The sequence below is a fragment of the Mauremys mutica genome, chromosome 7 (assembly GCF_020497125.1).
Source record: "Mauremys mutica isolate MM-2020 ecotype Southern chromosome 7, ASM2049712v1, whole genome shotgun sequence".
NCBI classification, from domain to species: Eukaryota; Metazoa; Chordata; order Testudines; family Geoemydidae; genus Mauremys; species Mauremys mutica.
The window spans coordinates 87,225,534-87,245,209 of record NC_059078.1 but is presented as its reverse complement, the minus strand read 5'-3'; the positions used below and the strand labels follow the sequence as shown (position 1 = coordinate 87,245,209).

Genomic DNA, 19,676 nt, shown 5'->3' with positions numbered 1-19,676 from the left:
TTTCAGTGCCCATGTCTCTTGGCTCTCTCTGCGTATGATCATTTGTGGAAGAAATTGATCATGTTTCCAAATCTGAATTTTTCACCCCTTCACAATGATCTCTCTCTTTGTAGACACACATTCAGGCTTGTGTACACCTTTGTGCATTAGTATTTCCAAATGCTCATGCCACTCTCCTCATCCCATCTGGCCATGTGCCTAGGAATCACTATTATCCTATATCTCTTTTCTCTTCCATTTCCCCTTTCTGCAGGTGAAATTACCACAACCTCTTTGCTGGACCGAGAGGCCAAATCAGAGTACATACTCATTGTCCGGGCCATGGATGGTGGCGTGGGTCACAACCAGAAAACAGGCATTGCCACTGTGAGTTCAAATGCTTTTGGTCTTAGCCAAACTGCTCCTTGCTCTGATAGTACAAGAGATGTAATGAGCAGCAGGTACTAATATAAAGATGACAATCTTTCTTGAATCTGTTCATCCACTTGTGAGTCACTGGAAGTGTCTTTGCACTGCTAAAGGGGAGAGCTCTCTGAGGTAGTTCTTGCTTTTGCTGGGTAGGAGTGGCCCCTTGATAATTTGATGTTTCCTGTTGAATCTGGGGCAGGCCGGTTACAGTCCTGCTGTGTCTGCGGTGGCTGGCATGTCTGCTGCTGTGTCCTCTTTGAGGCTCCATGGGAGTGGACCAGTCTCCTAATAGATTCATTAAAAGGCAAAGAACAGTTTCTGGAATGGAGAAAAGTTACTTTAACATATGTCCTAAAAATATCTGTAATTAGAGAACCTGAAAACTTGGTGGGAAGTTGGTGTCTGATTAAAGTTTGACTATTGCATTTAGCTGGAATACGCACCCAAGATTCACCAGCCACTGCACCACCTTTTGAATAGGAAAGAAGAGCCCCAAACCCAGTGCTCCTGGGATCTCCATAGGGCATACGTGCCTGGCATTCCCTAACAAATCACGCTAGTGCCCTTTAAATAGCAAACATTGCCTGTGATAGCCCTAGAGAATGCACGTGTTGGGATTCACACCAGCTGACCAGCAGCTACTGCACCACCTTTACACATCCCCAGAAATCCACACGGGAAATGCATGCACACCCCAGAATAAGCTGACATGCCACTCCGGTGTCTTGAAATAGAACAGCACCTGGGAGAAAGGGAACAGTTTGGCTGTGGATTAATATCCCAAGGGAAGCAGTGTAAGCTTGGGGCCTTAAAATGGTTCTGGAAAGGACATGAAAGAGAGAGAACGTGACGTAGAGAACAATCCTGCATCTGTCCCTAAGTAATGGAGTAGCTGATCTGGTAGGTCTTTTCTTTCTCAGATGTTATGAAACCGCCCTAGAGAGCCTATGCTTGTGATTCAGCCACACCATCAGCAGGCCCCATGTGCACATCCTCTGGGATATCCATTGGGAATACACATCTGAGCTTCCCCTAACAAACCTCTTCTGTGCCTTAAATAGAAAACAGTGCCTGGGACCGCCCTGGAAACCACAAACTTGAGATTCTCCTGACCTACCACTGGATGGCACCTGTGTTCCTCCTGTGTGTGGCTGAAGGAATGTGCATCTCTCTGAACTGTGAGATCTGACCCTTAGTCTCCTTTTGAACACATGCACGGTTTGCTTTGGTTTGTTTTAGGAGAATACATGGTAATATCAAAACCCTGATCTTGACTTAGCCTCTCTTGGAACTTTGGAGCGATATTGTAGAAGCAACCAGCAGCTGGGGACAGCTATCTGAGCCCTGAATGGTGGGACAGACGTGATAGGGTTCCTACGTCCCACTCTGCATGTAGTAAGCCATCTCCTGCACATGAACAATAATAAAGAGAGCTTGTAAGAGCTGGTTAAAACTCTTAAAGCTGTTACAGTCACCAGCTTGTTTACAGTCAGTGTATGTATGTGTGCTTGCTTTCGGGTGTGCGTTAGGACCACAAGAGTGGGATATGGCACTAAGGATAAACGTACTGGAGATTTTAGGAGGATTTGCGTTTTTCTAAAAAAAAAAAAAAAAAAAAAAGGTGCCCCGTGAACCAGGGCTTGAAATTCAATACAAGTGGTTACCTGTCAGTGTTTTGCTGTGTGCCTGCCAGTTAGCTTAGTCCCCCTCCCAAAGCTAAACTACACTTTGATTCAGGTTTCCTCAGCAGCAACATTCTGCCATCACCTCCTTCCCTCACAGATTAGCAGAGATGTGGGACCTTTCCATACAGCCCCAAGGAGAAGCTGGGAGCAGAATGTGCACATAAATGTATAGATGTAATTTCACTAACCCAAGCACTGGGTGAGCCTGTTCTTGTCACCCCTCCTCCCGTTTTATTTTATTTTTCCCCTCTGAAACTTTTTATTTTGATCGCTCTTGAGTTGGCCTGGATTTAAACCAGAGAGCTAGCGTGTGAAAAGCTCCGCATCCCACCATCAATCCCATGAGCCATCTGGACCCTGTGTACCCGCCCCCAGCCACCTTCTTTTCTTACATTGGAAAAAAAATAGTTAACGCTTCAGAGTGCCATTCTCTTCCTGCTTTGTATTCTGTCCCCTTTTCTGCTTCTCTGTTGCTCCCTGCTCTGCACCCACCATCCATGTTCTCTTACCCCTTGCCTATCTCGCGCTCATTCCCTTCTTGCTTCTTTCACTTAATGGTCATGTTCTTTGCTTTTTCCTCCCTTTCCTAACATTCTTGCCCTGTGATCCCTACATCCTGCCACAATGCCCGAGTCAGGTGCCTTGCTGGGAAGAGAACTTTTCAGAAATACAGTAAAATGCCCTGTTCAATAAGCAGCAGCCCCAGGCCACTAAATTAATGGGAATGTCAAACTCTAAATAATTTACCAGGGTAGTGAGAGATCAAGGAAATTGCTCAGACTGCATCTTGTAGTGTCTCTGATTAGCATTTGAGGGTAGCAGCTGCTCTCAGCCCTGCCAAAACTTTTTCAAATAGAGAATGGTTAACTTTGCTACAATACAACTCTAATAGGGCAGTTGTAATGAACAGTGGCACCCCAGCTACAGCCCCTACCAACACTGGCTATCTTGCATTGCACTGCCTGCAATGGGAAATCAGGCAGCTCCCCTTGGCCTCCCTCAAACTGCAACATCTGGAGGTCCAGTTTAGGTTTCCATCCTGCTGGCCTTACTCATGGAAGTAGTACCATTGACTTAGTGGGGCTGTTCATGTAAGGTGAGTAGGATTTGTTTCGTTCTGGGCCATAGCAGGGAATATGTGGACCCAGAGCCCAGGCAAAACAAAGAGTTTGGGGAAGAGTGTAAAAAATGTCCTGCAAATATTTGTTTGAATGTTCAAACAAATTCCCTTTCCCTGTGCCTTCAGCGTCCATTTTCCATGAATCTGCTAGTGTGTTGTTCTTAACTCAGCAATCACAAGAACCCTCCCTTTATGACTAGGCATTAGGAATTCTGAAATGTTCTTCTGTTGTAACATGGAGTCCCAGTATGGAAAATGCCCAAACCATCATCCTACTCAGTGAGTTCACCGATAGGAGTGTTTGTAGAAACAGCAACTTTTAAGGGAATGCAGAAGAATATGCATAGAAAACTCACTCTGAATTCATCAGCGCAAGGATTCGCTCTAAACCTGAATTGAAGTGTTATGCTTGTCCAGTCAAGGAAAGGAAACAGCACCATTCGACCTATAGAGCCATACAAAATGAGCCAACTTTCTTTGTATTCCAGATATGGAACATGCCACCCAACATACGGACTGAGACTATTCAGCGAATAATTTCAAATAATGAAAAAATTGGAGAAAAGGCTGAATTGGTCAAATTTCCGTATTTGCGGTGACTGTTTCACTTCGCTCTAGACAGCAGTGTTCATGGAGAGGAAAGTGGCTCTCATGGCACTCAGCACAGTGCTCCTGAAACGGTGCATGGTGAGAAGCATCTTCTCGTCTGGTAGAGACAATGAATTGGATTTAAGAAGAAATCCTTTTAATTACACTCATCATTTCGGAGCCACCCACAGGGACATCCATCTTGCTAAAATGACATCATTTGAGACACTGGCTCAGAGGGAAAGGTGAAGGGACCAGGGTCAGACATTGTAAGCCCAACCCTATCTGACATGAATAAGCAGAAGCACTGAGGTAGATTTGCAGCTACTGTAGGGTCATACCATGCTGGTGACTGTATAGGAAATTCCATATTCACACTTATCATTTTGCAGGTGAACATCACGTTGCTGGACATTAACGATAACTATCCCATGTGGAAGGATGATCCGTACTTCATTAACCTGGTGGAAATGACCCCCCCAGACTCCGATGTCACAACGGTATGTGCCATGACAGCCAACAGAATGCACCCTCTGAATCCAGAAGCACAAATAAACTAGTTTTAATCTTTGTGCTGTCTGGACTGACTTTTAGCATATGTAATACGGAAGGGCTGATGCCTTTAACTGGAGACAAAGATCTGTGCATGCTTCTGCCTCGCAGTGCTGCCAGGGTACCTCAGTCCTGTTATACCAGCCCTGAGTCCTGCAGCACCTTTGTATACGTATCTCTCCATCCTGACCTGCCATCTCCTGTCCCCTCCATCGTGCCAGCCCTGGCACTCTCCTAGGCAGGAATTCATTTTCGCCGCATTCACTGTGTTTGGCACAATGAAGAGAATAGTTATTCTAAGAAGTCTGTTCCTTTAATCCAGTGGTGTTCGCATGGCCAGAAAGTGGGATACAGGCAGGAAATCCTCATGCTTAAAGCCATGGAGTTAACAAGCCTTTGTTGAAAGGAAAACTGCAGTTTGATTTAAAAAATGCAATAACCACATCATCTGGTTGGATAAATCACCCATAAGGTTAAATGGTTATAAACTATAATAAATGAAACAGCCACCATCTTACATATCTACTGAGAACATTTGCACTGCTGTTTAGCAGATGAATACGGGAACAAGACTAGAGGCTTCTGTGGCTGATTGAAGGCAAATTCTGCTGTCTATTAAAGGATTTTCTTGTTAATTTAACAATGGTTTAAATGTCTCCACAATGTTTTGTACCATTTTCTAATAAATATCAGTATGACCTTAAAACAGAAGTCCCCAGCCATTCCACTCATGTATCTACTAAATAGCAGTTGCTTTGTCTCAGGCTCCTTGACGTCAGTGGGAGTCCATGTGGGTCAGAAGGTCTGCATGAGCAGATCCAATTGCAGAAGAGGGGACTCTATCAGATGATTGGCTTTCCTGCTGGAAAGTGCCAGTGAAATGGCAGCTCCCATTCAGGGACCCCAGCACTGTTTAAAATTATGAAGATCTCAGCATCCTGGCAGATACTTCTCATTTTAAAAAAATGAAAATTGAAGAGTGGGTCCTTAGCTGGGGTAAATCAGTGTAACTCTACTGCTCTATGTGGATTTGTCCATCTGCACCAGCTGAGGACCTAGCCTGGAGTTATCCCACGTACTTGCTTCCTCTAGTAAATATCCATTTAGCAATCTAAAGCCCTTATCTTGCCAAGATTTATACATGTGCTTAGCTTTATGTTCTGTAGGTAATCTCATTGAAGCTAATAGGACTATTGTTACAGTGCAGAAAGTTAAGTCTTTGCAGGATCAGAGCTTAACGTGTTGAGACTACAGCAATCACTGCCGTTTCCTTACAGATAGCACAGGCTCTCTACAGCATGAGAGTGGAATCTGATCCATGTGCAGCATGGGACTTGAACTTTGTGTCTTCCACTTTGCATCTGGGCCCTGCTATGATTATATAGGGCATGAAAGTCCATTTGGAGAACACAGTCCTTGAACTGCAGCCATGCTTCCCACCCCAGGCATGTTGCAGTCTTTCCACTGCACACGCGGGTGTGTGTTCCTTTAAAACAATGTTTTTGGCTAACTTCTGCTTTCCTAGCCTCGCCTGTGACCTCCCTCAAGGACCTCTCTGAAAGGCATTGATTTAAAGTCTTTCAAATCTCTTCAGCAAAATAAAAGAGAGGAGGAGAGAGAATTATTTTCCATCATGCTGGGAGAAAAATGACGGGCGTGAAACAGAAAATAAATGAGGGAAAAGTGAAGAGAATCCACAATGTCATCAAACAGGAAAGACGGGTGGGGGGGGAAATCCTGTAGTGAAACATTAATCTTGGAGCGGGAGGGGGAATGGATTCCATTCCAAGCCCACCTTGCAGAAATTAACTCTGCATTACCGTAGCTGGCCTATCTGCTTCCCCTTCCCCATGGGGGAGCAAGCTGTGCTTTCTGAGTGCACAATTCACTTGGACACATGACTGTGGTTCCTTCTGCATCTGTTTTTATTGGGAAGAATCTGTCAGCAGCAGGATATGGGAAAGCAGAGGGGTTTAATAATATGTTAAATTATTATCATTTATGCTGAGCAAATATAATTTATTCCTGAGTAATTAAAATGAAGCATTGTGGCTGATACAGGCAAACCGAGGTGATGGTTTCTATGGCATATTGGTTTGTAACCCTTTGCTCTGCCGCTGTATCTCTGCACTTGTAAGTACACGCTTGAAGGAGTTAGAACAGACACTTAGATCACATGGACAGACATTAACTGGGCAGGGGCTGGCTGGGCTTCCTTCCATCTCAAAATATTCTTGTGCTCTTTGTTACTATGAAGCTTCCATCAGTGGTGATCCTCAGGGACAGGGTACTGGACTTGACCATTGGTCTATTTGGGTGTGGCAGTTTGTATGGAGCTTGAGGACTGGTAAAAGCTATGATGTTGCAGTTTCCACTCTGCCCATAATTCCACCCATTCTCCACTCCATAATTTACAATACCTACATTGTCTAGTATAGCACAGTGCTACAGTATACTTCATTACTATTCAAGTATGTATTTTGGTGCATTACAATTGTGCTCAGTGACCCCAAACAGGGCCTTATTGTGCTAGGTGCACCATTGTAAAGCACCTGGCATGTTTTGGGGCACAGTACAAATAATAAATCTCTGCCATTGACTAGATGCCACGGCAATACCAATGTTATCTGCCATTTGTGCTATGATTTCTGTATAAAATGGGGGGAGTTCAGCAGAAAGATTCAGGGAGAGGTTTCAGGACTAGCCCCTAAAGATCAACTGTTTGCCAGTTGGCAAATCCTCCAACTTCTATATCCCAACACAGATGAGCTGTAAGACCAAGACCCTGCTCCCTTGTGGCAATTAAGACTCTGATGGAGCTTTTTGTAAATTAACCCCAGTGTCTATATCAAATTGCTGTGGGGGTAATTTGTCTGTCTGAACTCCCCCTGCAGTTTGAGTTGGAGGCCGTGTTCTTCTCTACAAACTCTCCTAAATTGGTGTTTGGGGTTGCTGTGCTTTGTTACAGCACTCACCTTCCACCCAAGAGAGAAGCTGCGCTTAAGTGGCGGGCAAATAATCCTTGTCTAGTTCACAGGGATATTGTGCAGGCTGATTAGTCTCAGTAAAATGCTGTGATGGAAGGTGCCATATAGGGGTTCCATATTTCTTTTCCATTATTTTTGATCTGTAGGGATGTCTTGTATGAAACAAAATCTGTATTTCTTCAGCATGCCACTGCTCCTGTTGCTTATTCCCCACTGAAAGTCATCATGCATTTGACATCACAATTAGCTGCTGGCAAAATAATAATTATATCACCAACATAATACTAAATCAGGTGGGTGACAAGCAACAGGAGCAGTGAAGTCCTAAGTAACAAAGTTCTTATTTGTATGTAAATGTCCTTGGGAATTAAAAACTCTGAGGGAGAAAAATAAAACAGAAAATGTATGACACAGAAGAGAATGATGCCTAAAGAGGGTTATTTTCAAAGTTTCCCATGGGGCAACACAAGCTCTTTAGTGCACTTAATTTTGTATTTCTTTTTGGTTTGCTTTAATTTTCTTTTCAGTTTTTCATCTCAGATCCGAGAGCTGGCTGCCTGGATACATGTACTGAACAGGGTTTCCTTGATTTAGCAGACTGACATCTGCACTTGGTCTCTCCAGGTGGTTGCTATTGACCCTGACCTGGCTGAGAATGGCTCTCTTGTGTACAGCATCAGGCCACCAAATAAATTCTACAGCCTCAACAGCACCACGGGGAAGATCCGCACCACGGGGGTCGTGTTGGATAGAGAGAACCCAAACCCCCAAGAAGCTGAACTGATGAGGAAGATCATGGTCTCCGTCACTGACCGTAAGCTCCAATTCAGTTATTCTGCTCCATGCTGCTTCTCTTTGCTTACTGTCTGTCTTTGCCATTTGTCTCTCCTGTTGCTCCAAATATAGGATCTATCTATTTTTGCATCCTGTTTCTTTCTCTTTCTCTTTGTACCATTATCAAGCAGAGTGTAAGTTACTGGAGTGGCATGATAGAATTCCCTTAAATTACCATGTTGCATAATTGTTTTTGACATAGCAGGACTGGTAGCAACCGCTGTGGCTAAGGTTAAATAAGCATTTCCATTCTAACCTTCTGTTTTCACTTGCATGTACTTTTCTGAAACTTTCACGTATCAAGCTAAAATTTCCAAGTCTGTTCTCTGCTTGAAAGCAACTTAGGGTTTTTTGTTTTTTTTATTCTGAGCAAAATAGATGAGCCATTTCTGAGGAGAAGAATGGGGAGGGAGGGGAAATACTTGCCCAATTATAAAAAAAAAAATACAATTTTTGTGATTTTGTTTAACAGCCCAGACAAATTAGATGAGAGAGGTGAAATTTGACCTGGAAATAGCCCTTACTGAGGAAAAGTGCTTTTGAGCGCTGTGGTGAAAACTGGGTTTGCTTTCATTGAGTTCTGACCAGATTGTACTTTGTGCATGTACAGTATGTTTCGGAAGGATTTGCTCACTCAGCATGTTGAGTGTGCAGCTAACGAAGGCTGTGGTGTTTGCACACATGGTTAATTTAACTGGGTCCTACAAAGCAGAAGGTAGGGAAATTTTAAGCGCCTTTGCCCCAACCCCAGCATTCTCTGTAAGTGTTTGCGGCAGGGCTTTTATAAACCTCCTCGTACCCATAAGAAGGATATGAGAGGAGCTCCTCTTCCGCAGACTGTAGGAAGTCAGCAGGAGGGGACCTCTGCTACTGCACGCCATTCAAGGGGAGCTGCTGTCATGTGCAAGAGGGAAACCCTGCTTCTGTGTTCTATATCACAAGGGCTGCAGCCCCAGGCTGGTGTCTCTTCTGTGAGGCTTGTAAGATCCCTGGGGCACAGGGAACTGCTCTGAAGTCAGGCATGCCATAGCACTTAAGGTCTGCAGGAGAGGGGGCTCCCTCCTGCAAGACTTGTAGGATACATGGGGCATGACATTCCAGAGATATCTAGCGAAATAATGGTATCATTTAGGGGGAAAGAGCTGCTGAGTGATTTAAAAAAATCTTTTTCTCTGAAAAGAATATCCTATGAGGACCGTTTGTTTTTGTTTGTTTGTTAAATTTAGTTAAATGAACATTCTGGTTGCACAGCTAAGTACTCAAAAGTCAGGCAATGACAAAGTAAGATTGTATGTAAGCCTTAACCCTGTCCTTTCCATGTTTGCATTACTACTGCCCAGTGTTTATTACACCAGCACACATTTTTCAGCTGCGCTGTATGGTGGGGATCATATAACATAGATATTTTTTGTTCTGCAACCACATACACATACTGTCATCATGTTGTCTGCTGTTCTCAGCGGATTATTTTAAACTGTTAACTAGCTCTGATGATTAGTTTCCAGCCTGGGGTCCCAGTATCTGAATTGTGTTGCCTGCCAATTCTAGTCCTAGTGGTATCTCTGCTAGATCCAGCCAGGGGAGAATCATCCTACATCACTCTCCTTCCGAAAGAAAGGTGACCCTGTAGAACTATCAGTGGCATTCATTCTGGAGGATTTCTGCCGTTAGCCTTGCTTGTCGATTGAAGTTGTGCCTTTCCTGCAGGTGGGAGACCGCCTTTACGGGCTACCGGTAGTGCCACAGTTTTTGTGAATTTGCTGGACCTCAACGACAATGATCCCACCTTCCAGAACCTGCCTTTCATTGCTGAGGTCCCTGAAGGCCTTCCAGCAGGCTCCTCCATCTTCCAGGTGAATCTGCTGCTTTCATCGTTTCTGTTTCAACCTGTATTTTGCAGTGGTGGTATAGCCGTGTTAACCTGTATTAACCACCACCGTTTGTAAAAGTGCTATGGAAGTGCCAGTGCTATGGAAGTGTTTAGTATGCTTATCATTGCTGCATTTTGGTGAGAGCCTTCTGTGAAGTCAGTACCCTCCCCCAGATAAATATGGCCAGAGTCAACAGCCAGCATTGTATAAAATGGGGATGCAGTAAATGATAGTTCATTTCTGAGCCCCAGACTCCATAAGACAGGCAATGTTAGGGACCTAACCAAATGCCAGGAGACTGGCTCAGGTTAATTTACATGCAATTGTGATGGTGATAAAGGGATTATTTACTCCTCATCCAACCTCTGTCTCTCGCTGGCCCCTTTCTTTGTGAGAGAGGTGTGTGGTCTCAGCTCAGGTCCTGGCTCTGTCACTGACTCATGCTGTGGCTTGGGGCAGGTCACTTGCAGACTCTGTACCTCCATTTCCCCATCTGCAGAAAGGAAACATCAGTACTGGCCATCCACGAGTTGTGCAGGGGTTAGGTAATGTTTGCCAAGTACTCTCTGTAAGTACTAAGTAGAAGAACTCCCACTCCTGAAACCTCTCCCCACAGATGTGACACCGATACTTTAACTCAAGGGGAGTACATTTCACATGCAGCCCTGTATTGTCACAGCATGGGTTCTATGTACTGTAACCACTAGCAGATGTGATGGTCAAAGTACCCTTTGTGTTTAACTCAGAGTCTGTGGGAAATGGAATCTCTCACTCTCTGGGTCTGAAGTTTATGTATTTTTATTTTATTTTGACCAAGGCAACACATTCAGGGCTCTGATATGAGACGTGTGATGTTGGTTTCTTTCTCATGCTTGCTTCTCCCCTCCATCCTCACTAGGTGGTGGCCATAGACCTGGATGAGGGTCTGAATGGGCAGGTGACCTACCGCATGCAGGTGGGCATGCCCCGAATGGACTTCCTCATCAACAGCAGCAGTGGGCTCGTCAACTCCACAGCAGTGCTGGACAGGGAGAGGATCTCCGAGTATTACCTCAGGGTGGTAGCAAGTGATGCGGGAGTACCGTCCAAGAGCTCCACCAGCACCCTGACAGTCAGAGGTGACTGTAGGGCTGGGCATCCCTAGGCCGTTACACTCATGCCAACACTTGGCGTTCTTTCCTAGACCTGGTTGTTTCCATAACCCTCGTCCCAGAATCCCCACTGCCATGCATCGGGAGGGGGCTATCCTCGTACTGCTGTCCCCACATGGTTTGGGTGTATATCTTCCTCATAAGTGAGATCATCTGGGGTGCTCATGCTAGCAGTGCCTAGACATGAGGACTGAGACAATGAAGGCATGGCACTGTCAGTGAGGGTGGGGGAAACCTAGATTTGTGGATCTGTTTCCTCCATTGCTCTGACAGCCCTGGCATGTCTGTTCCTTTCAGGGTGTGCGGCAAGGACAGTCTGTTTACCCGGCTCTTTGCCTGAAAGGGAATGAGTTTCTGCTTTGCTTGGGGGTTGCATTCTCAGAGCTGACCTTTTGTTAATTAACCTAGTGTTTTAATTCATGTGAGTTTACTTAATAGCCATACATAAGCCTAAGAACAGCCATACTGGATCAGACCAACAGTCCATCTAGCCCCATATCCTGTCTCTGACAGTGGCCAGTGCCAGGTGCTTCAGCAAGAATGAGCAAAACAGGGCAATTATTGACTGATCCATCCCCTGTCATCCAGTACCAGCTTCTGGCAGTTGGAGGTTTAGACATAACCGGAGCATGGGGTTGCATCCCTGATCATCCTGGCTAATTGCCATTGCTGGACATATGCTCCATGAACTTATCTAATTCTTTTTTTAACCCAGGTTTTTTTTGGCCTGCACAACATCCTATGGCAATGAGTTCCACAGGTGGACTGTGCATTATGTGAAGAACTTTTCCCTTTTGTTTGTTTTAAACCTGCTGCCTATTAATTTCATTGGGTGACTCCTAGTTCTTATATTATGTGAGGGGGTAAATAACACTTCCCATTCACTTTCTCTGCACCATTTATGATTTTATAGCCCTCTATCATAGCACCCCTTTATCCTCTCTTCTCTAAAATGAACAGTGCCAATCTTTTTAACCTCTTCTCACATGGAAGTTGTTCCTACTCCTAGTAATTTTCATTGCCCATCTTTGTACCTTCGTCAATTCTAATATATCTTTTTGAGACAAGGCGACCAGAACTGTATGCAGTTTTTAAGGTGTGGGTGTACAATGGATTTATATAGTGGCATTATGTTTATTATCTATCCCTTTCCTACTAGTTCCTAACATTCTTTTAGCTTTTTTGACTGTCGCACATTGAGTGGATGTTTGCAGGGAGCATCCGCAATGACAGCAAGATCTCTTTCTTGAGTGATAACAGCTAATTTAGATCCCATTATTTTGTATGTATAGTTGGGATTATGTTTTCCAATGTGCATTATTTTCCACTTATCACCATTGAATTTCATCTTCCGTTTTGTCACCCAGTGACCCAGTTTTGTGAGATCCCTTTGTAACTCTTCACAATCTGCTTTGGACTTAACAATCTTGAGTTATTTTATATCATCTGCAAATTTTGCCACCTCACTGTTCCACCTCTTTTTTCGGATCATTTATGAATATGTTGAACAGCAATGATCCCAGTACGGATCCTTGGGAACCCTGCTATTTACTTCTCTCCATTGTGAAAACTGCCCATTTATTCATATCCTTTGTTTCCTATCTTTTAACCAGTTACTGATCCATGAGAAGACCTTCCCTCTTATCCCATGACTGCTTGGTTTCCTTAGAAGCCTTTGGTGCAAGACCCTGTTAAAGGCTTTCTAAAAGTCCAAGTGCACTATATCCACTGGATAACTCTTGTCCACATGCTTGTGGTCTCCTTCAAAGAATTCTAATAGATTGGTGAAGCGTGATTTCCATCTACAAAAGCTGTGTTGACTCTTCCCGAGCATATTCTGTTTGTCTGTGTGTCTGATAATTCTGTTTTTTACTATAGTTTCAACCAATTTGCTTGGTACTAAAGTTAAGCTTAGCAGACTGAAATTGCCAGGATCGCCTGTGGAGCCTTTTTTAAAAATTAAGTGTTACATTAGCTACCCTCCATTCATCTAGTACAGAGGCTGATTTAAGTGATAGGATACATACAACACTTAGTAGTTCTTCAATTTCATATCTGAGTTCCTTGAAAACTCTTGGGTGAATACCATCTGGTCCTGGTGATTTATTACTGTTTAATTTATCAGTTTATTCCAAAACCATCTCTGTTGACACCTCAATATGGAACAATTCCTCAGATTTGTCACCTCAAAAGAATGGCTCACCTGTGGGAATCTCCCCTATATCTTCTGCAGTGAAGACCAATGCAAAGAATTAGTTTAGCTTCTCTTCAACTACCTTGTCTTCTCTGAGTGCTCTCTTAGCACCTCGAGCATCCAGTGGCCCCACTGACTGTTCAGCAGCCTTCCTGCTGCTGATGTACTTAAAAAAAAATTGCTGTTAATTGTTGTTGTTGTCCTTAGATAGTTGCTCTTCAAATTCTTTCTTGGCCTGCCTTATTACACTTTTACTCTTGACTTGCCAGAGTTTATGCTCCTTTCTATTTTCCTTACTAGTACTTCACTTCCAGTTTTTAAAGGATGCCCTTTTACCTCTAACGGCCTGTTTCACTCTGCTGTTTAGGCACGGTGGCATTTTTTTATTTTTTGGTCCTCTTACAGTTTTGTGTATTTTTGCTTGTTTGTTTTAATCTGGTGCATATGTTTAGTTTGAACCTCTGTTATGCTGTTTTTAAATAGTCTGCATGTCGCTTGCAGGCATTTCACCCTTGTGACTCTTCCTTCTAATTTTCATTTAACTAGCTGCCTCATTTTTGTGTGGCTCCCCTTTTCGAAGTTAAATGCTATGGTGGTGGGTTTCTTTGGCATTTTTCTCCCTACAAGGATGTTAAATTTAATTACGTTGTGGTCTCTAGAGACTATGATAAACATAATTAAGAAATGAGAAAAGAAATAACCCCCGAGTTCCTTCAGTCTAGTGTGTGGAAGGATCTTTGTCTGCACCTATAGCCCTAGCATCCTCTCTGCCATGCACCAGGAGATGGCTAGGCCATCTACCTCTAGGCTCCAGATTCTCTTCCCTCCTCCCCTGGGAAGCAATGGGAACTGTCTCTGTATGTCTGTCCCTCAGAACCAATCCTGTCCTGTGCTGATTGAGTATCTACTTGTACTGTGAACTCTTTTATGCCTTTCAGGGCAGGAATGGTATTTTCATTCTGTGTTTGTACAACACCTAACATAATGGGGCTCTGATCCTGAGTGGCGCCTCTAGGCAACCCCTCAGTACAAATAATAAATAACAATAAAGGAATTGTAAAAATTGAAAGTTCAGAGCAGTCACTAGTGAAGGGATCTGTTTGAAAGCTTGGTAGATGGCAGTGGCCTTTTAAGAACAGCAGACTAGACTGGGTGCATAGGCAAGGGGCATACTTGACCCTCTGCTATCTGTTACAGTTCTGGATGTGAATGACGAGAACCCCACCTTCTTCCCAGCTGTCCACAACATCTCCCTACCTGAGAACATACGCCGGGACTTCAAAGTGGTCCGTCTGAACTGCACTGACGCTGATGTGGGTCTGAATGCTGAGCTCAGTTACTTCATCACTGGTACCAAATATTCCTATGCCTTCTTATCTCTGATATATCTTGGCTGTGCCGTTAATCTCTGTGCAGTGGAGAACATCAATCCATCCTTAGACCTGTTCCAGAGTCATGATGCAAAGCACTGTGGGTAAAACATATGCAAATCAGACAGCCAAAGGGGCTTTTCATCCTGCTGTTGCTTTGCAAGGCTGATTTGCTTACATTTTCCTATGATGCTTTGCAAATGACTGAAAAACTGTTTGAGGCTGAGAATTATCTATGCTTCATCAACCTGAAAGCGTAATCAGCTGTGTGTGTCTGCACAACATGAGCATGAGGGCTTGAAGCAGGAATTGTTGGTCTCCTTTGCAAGGTCAGGTGAAGCATTGCCAGGGGAGCTGTATTCAGGCAGGCATGGAAGATGACATGAAAATGTGCCACCTCCTATCTCGTAGGGCACCGTTGATATAGCTGTTAGATTCCGGTCCCTTTCCACTCCCGTTTTTCTGGAATACTCCTGTCATAACTCCAACTATTCCTAGCACTGAGTAGACCAAACCCTCTGGAGGGGAGGTATGAGCTGCGGCTGGCCACAACTTCCAGTGACACCCAGGGATGGGGAAATAGACATTTGAGACAACTTCTTATTAAGATGGCTCCACCCCCAGGGAGTGGGAATGCTGGCAATGGCATGGGGACAGAGGAGCTAGAGGGAGTGTGAATGTGCTGATGTGTTCTGTATGGGAGAGGTGGAGAAGGATGTTTTGGTTTGCAGAAGTAGCGCTTGTCTATTTGATGGCATTGTTGTTGTGGTGTTTGTAGGTGTTATTGGAGATGGTGCTCTCTGAAGAGTTTGCTGTGTCGTTCTGATATACAAGACAGAAAGTTTGTTGTTCACGCTTCCAAAAAGCTTTCTCCAGAGGTTCCAAATGTTGTGCATTATCGCCCTCTTCTGTACAGAAATGATGATGATGCCCCTAATTTGTTTAGCTTTATATTAGCTTTAGCTATTAAGTAATCTCGTCCTTTAGCCGGGAAAGAAGTGCTGTACTTGCATTACTTCTCTGCATTCTTCTTATACATTCTGATTCTCACTCATATGGTTTTGAATGAAATCAGAACCAGAACTCTTTTCAGTTCTCCTTCTGCCACATCTTCCCTCTCAGCATCATAAAAGCAAAAGAATTGGCTTACTGCAGCCGTGAGATATGCAACTAAGTCATAAGGCACAATTAATTTAAAGTGCATTTATGGTTGGAAGCATGTCTGTAAAAATAGCACCTTCTTATACAAAATACCATATTCCCCCCTCCCAGGTCAAATCTGCTCCCATTACTGAAACAAACATGCTTTTATTTCTGTTAATACTGCAGAGCCAACAGAGTGATGGGAGAGCAAACTGGATTCTAATCTGCCTTGTGTGCCATCACCAAAATAGTCAGTTGAATTCTAGTTGCAGAATCTCTAATACTGAAAGTGAAGAAAAAGGCCAAAAATAAACCCCAAAACTTGGTCTTCACATCCCAAGCTGAGTTTTGTGTACCTGCAGTTAAAAAAAAAAAATCCCTTCCAGTACTTTGACTTGCAAAGTGAGCACATGTGACTTGGACATGAAGAGGGAAACACAGAGAAACCAGTAACATCACATTATGATCACTCTTCTTACTATAGCTGCACTGTGTTTTGTCCCACAGCCCTTATGGTCCAGCAAGAAAAAAATACATATGTGTTTCCCCATGGACAATATGAAAACTGTATGAAATGACCCACTTTTTTTCAGAAGCCGAAAGTGTCCATTTCGACTTTTTTAGCTTAGCACAGCATTCCCTATAACCTGTGTTGGGCTGTAACCTGCCTAATAAAGGCCCTCGGCCACTAGTTGGAGGGATGGGGAAAAGGGAGCTGTTTACTTTAGCAGTTATTGGCCTGTTCATTCTTTACCATATAAAACACTCCCATCCTCTTCCAAAGAGTGCAGATACGGAGTTGTTCTGGTATATCTGACTGAGTCACAGATCAGGTCATGCTGTGGTGGTTTGCACTGATTAATCCATAGCATTGTGACATTTGGTTTGTTACTTGGGTAGCAATGTGTTGTGCTGAGTAGTGTGAGGGACTGAACTAATTGCATTACATTGGGCAGCCGTGAGGGTTGTGGGAAACGTGCTATGTTTCATACAGTTGACATAATTTGGTTGCGTTACCTTATCCAGTATCCTGGAGACTGCTTTCTTCATGTGATCTGGCAGAATAGGTACAAGACAATGTTGTGCAATAATGATTTTAAAAACATGTCTTCCCAACAGCTTTCAAGAGCCAAACAGTGTAATAATTATGTTGTCATCCATTAGTTGGAGCCATAACTAGAAAGCATTCGTTGGTTTTACTGTGGTGTTTTCCCAATAATATTAGGTTAGGTTTCCAGTTACTTTTTAATTTGTGTCTGTTTTCTCGCTCTGTCTTTGAAACATTTTCATTTGCCTTTCTGCAGGTGGAAATCAGGATGGTAAGTTCAGTGTTGGCTTCAGAGATGGTGTGGTCAGAACAGTAGTGAATCTCGACAGAGAAACTATGGCATCATATACCCTAGTCCTGGAGGCCATAGGTAAGGATTTCCCTCAGTTTTTTTTTTTTTTTTGTTATTCAAGCAAACAATTTAGGTTATATACAAGTCTTCTTTGGGGTGTATTGGAGAGAGAGAGAGAACTGTCTGCCAGCACCATGTAAATCAATGTCAGTAGATGTGTTTTAATAATAATGATTCATATCCCACTTCTGTTAATATATCTCAGCCCCAGTGTGGAGGGACCTGCCTTTACTGGGTGGCAGAGGGATTCCTTATTTGTGTTCTTTCAGTCCAGGGCTTTCCCTGTACTGCTCTACTGTGATCTGGGGGGGAAAGCCCTCCCTCAGGTAAGGAAACAGTTCAAGCTCTTGTTACTGTATATCCTGCTGTAATGAAAATATTCACTATGCAGTTAGGGTGCAACAAGATCAATCTGAAAGTGCCAGGCCAAAACCTGGTTCGCTTACTGCCAGTTGACACTGTGGAGCCAGCTGGCATGATCAAAGGGACTCAGTGCCAACTATTTTCTGGCCATGATCACCAAGGGCTTACAGTGCTGTGTTAGTTTATAGGAGCCTTGGCATTCTTTGGAAGGGGAGATCAATCACAAGGTAGGAATTTTCTATAGACCACAAAATTGTTGGAATGCACATGAAAACCAGATGATATAGGGGGCGGAACAATATTAGGAGACCAGCATTTCCCAGTGTTTGCAGCTGTGGATAATATTATCTCCCTCTTATGGATTTTGGCCCTCTTCTAGCTACAGAAGCAGAGGGAACTCCTCTGTCTCCTCCCATCTCCAAAGAACCCCATGTAGAGTTACGTTGGCACTTGGTAATACAAGTCAGCTGGATATTTAGTGACCATTTCTGAAATAACAAAGGATAAGCACTGATCCTCAGGCAGTTATCAGGGTGTCTGTCTTTCCATGTTGTCTCCTGGCCCCCAGTTTGCTGTATTTAAAACTGATAAGTGTTAAGGTATGTTTTTAAAAACATGTTAAATTCTAATTTCTCATTGCTCATGGTAACCCCTTGGAGTCTTGAAACCAAACTCATTTTCATGCCATCTTTTTGTTTCCTGCATTGTCATGCATATTGATTTATGCTGCTGCATCAGAGCTGGGCATTTGATGCTGTTTTCCTATTTTTCTTTTGGTTAATTAAAAAAGAACATTTGCCTTAAAAAGGAAAAATAATTGCATGGATTTTGAAATTGCAGAGACGGTGAAGAAGAAAAGAGAGTTTGGGGGCAGAGAGAGAGAAAATGTGGGCCTCTTACTTTTCACAGTTTCTGTTTAATGGGCCACTCCATGTAGCATATAGGTGTGTGTGCATTTTTTATGATGCCATAGTCTGTTTCCCTGTGGAAGGTGTGGCAGAATTGGAGCTCCCTCATTTATGGCCCACCTCTTGGCGTAAGACGAGGAAAGGCCTTTTCATCTTGTAGAAATGTAATCCTCATCGAATAGTCAGCACCTGACGAGAGAACTATGTGCTTCCTGTCTGTGAGACGGAGAGAGGTGAGATGGACCCCCTTGTGTTTTCTGTTCTTCACAGACAATGGCCCCACAGGGAACAGGCGGACTGGGACAGCAACCGTGCACATCACTGTACTAGATGTCAATGACAATCGGCCTATCTTCCTTCAGAGCAGTTATGAGGCCAGTGTACCTGAGAACATCCCAGACTCCAGCAGCATAGTGCAGGCATGTATCCCTCCTTTTCCTCAGGCTCCAAAGGAAGAGTGTTACTGTGTGAAATGAAATCTCACCTCCCTTCCCTCTTGCGACGTTCAGACTGTTAGCTGGAAAGACACAGATGTATAGAACTTAACAGGTCTTTCCACCTCTGGCCATGATCCATCTCCCTGCTAGTCTAGGATTATTCCATACTGTACACTCACTAGCCAGTCCTTCCTCTCCTTTGATGGACTAAAAACACCAGAGAGAGGCTGGGAGAGAGGAAGCTAGGCAAGTGACGTCATTCATTTTTTGGATGCTGAGCAGAGACATGGAATGAGAGGGAACCCGGGAAGAGAAAAAACAGGAAACTGCTTCACCCCACTTCTTGAGAAAAAACCTCTGCTTGTGAAAGCCTCTTCCTTTCTCTTTCTTTGGCTTTTCTTCTCTTTCCCGCCCAGCTGGTATATGTGGCTAAGGACACAGCAGCAGCAGAGCTGCACTCTGCAAGTTTCCAGTCTGCTTGGGTAAAGTAACATTTTCCATGGTGAGGAGGGAAAGGAGACAGACCTCAATAGCAGGCAGCTAGTGCCCCAGAACAGAGCCGCTTTCATTGCGACACTGGCTGAGGCTGCAGTGTCTTTTCTCTCCTCCCAGTGAGCTAAGAGGCTGAGAGGATATAGAAGTCTTCAGAGAGAGAGAGAGAGAGA

The 19,676-nt window shown here is 43.8% G+C and overlaps 1 protein-coding gene across 20 annotated transcripts in view; it reads left to right on the top strand.

Moving 5' to 3' along the window:
* The window catches only part of CDH23 (cadherin related 23), a 529,883-nt gene that overhangs the window by 361,852 nt on the left and 148,355 nt on the right, over window positions 1-19,676 (top strand). For 9 of the 20 annotated variants that reach the window (XM_045025474.1, XM_045025448.1, XM_045025449.1 and 6 more), the window contains 8 exons: window positions 254-366; window positions 4,194-4,301; window positions 7,965-8,154; window positions 9,882-10,027; window positions 10,944-11,163; window positions 14,588-14,740; window positions 17,208-17,321; window positions 18,845-18,993. In XM_045025474.1, coding sequence (XP_044881409.1) covers window positions 254-366; window positions 4,194-4,301; window positions 7,965-8,154; window positions 9,882-10,027; window positions 10,944-11,163; window positions 14,588-14,740; window positions 17,208-17,321; window positions 18,845-18,993 — 1,193 coding nt within the window. Of the gene's footprint in view, window positions 1-253; window positions 367-1,538; window positions 1,587-3,453; window positions 3,493-4,193; window positions 4,302-7,623; window positions 7,634-7,665; window positions 7,687-7,867; window positions 8,155-9,881; window positions 10,028-10,476; window positions 10,614-10,943; window positions 11,164-14,587; window positions 14,741-16,849; window positions 16,971-17,207; window positions 17,322-18,844; window positions 18,994-19,676 lie in introns of those variants that run through there. The other 11 variants (XM_045025457.1, XM_045025456.1, XM_045025458.1 and 8 more) reach the window with 11 other exon arrangements.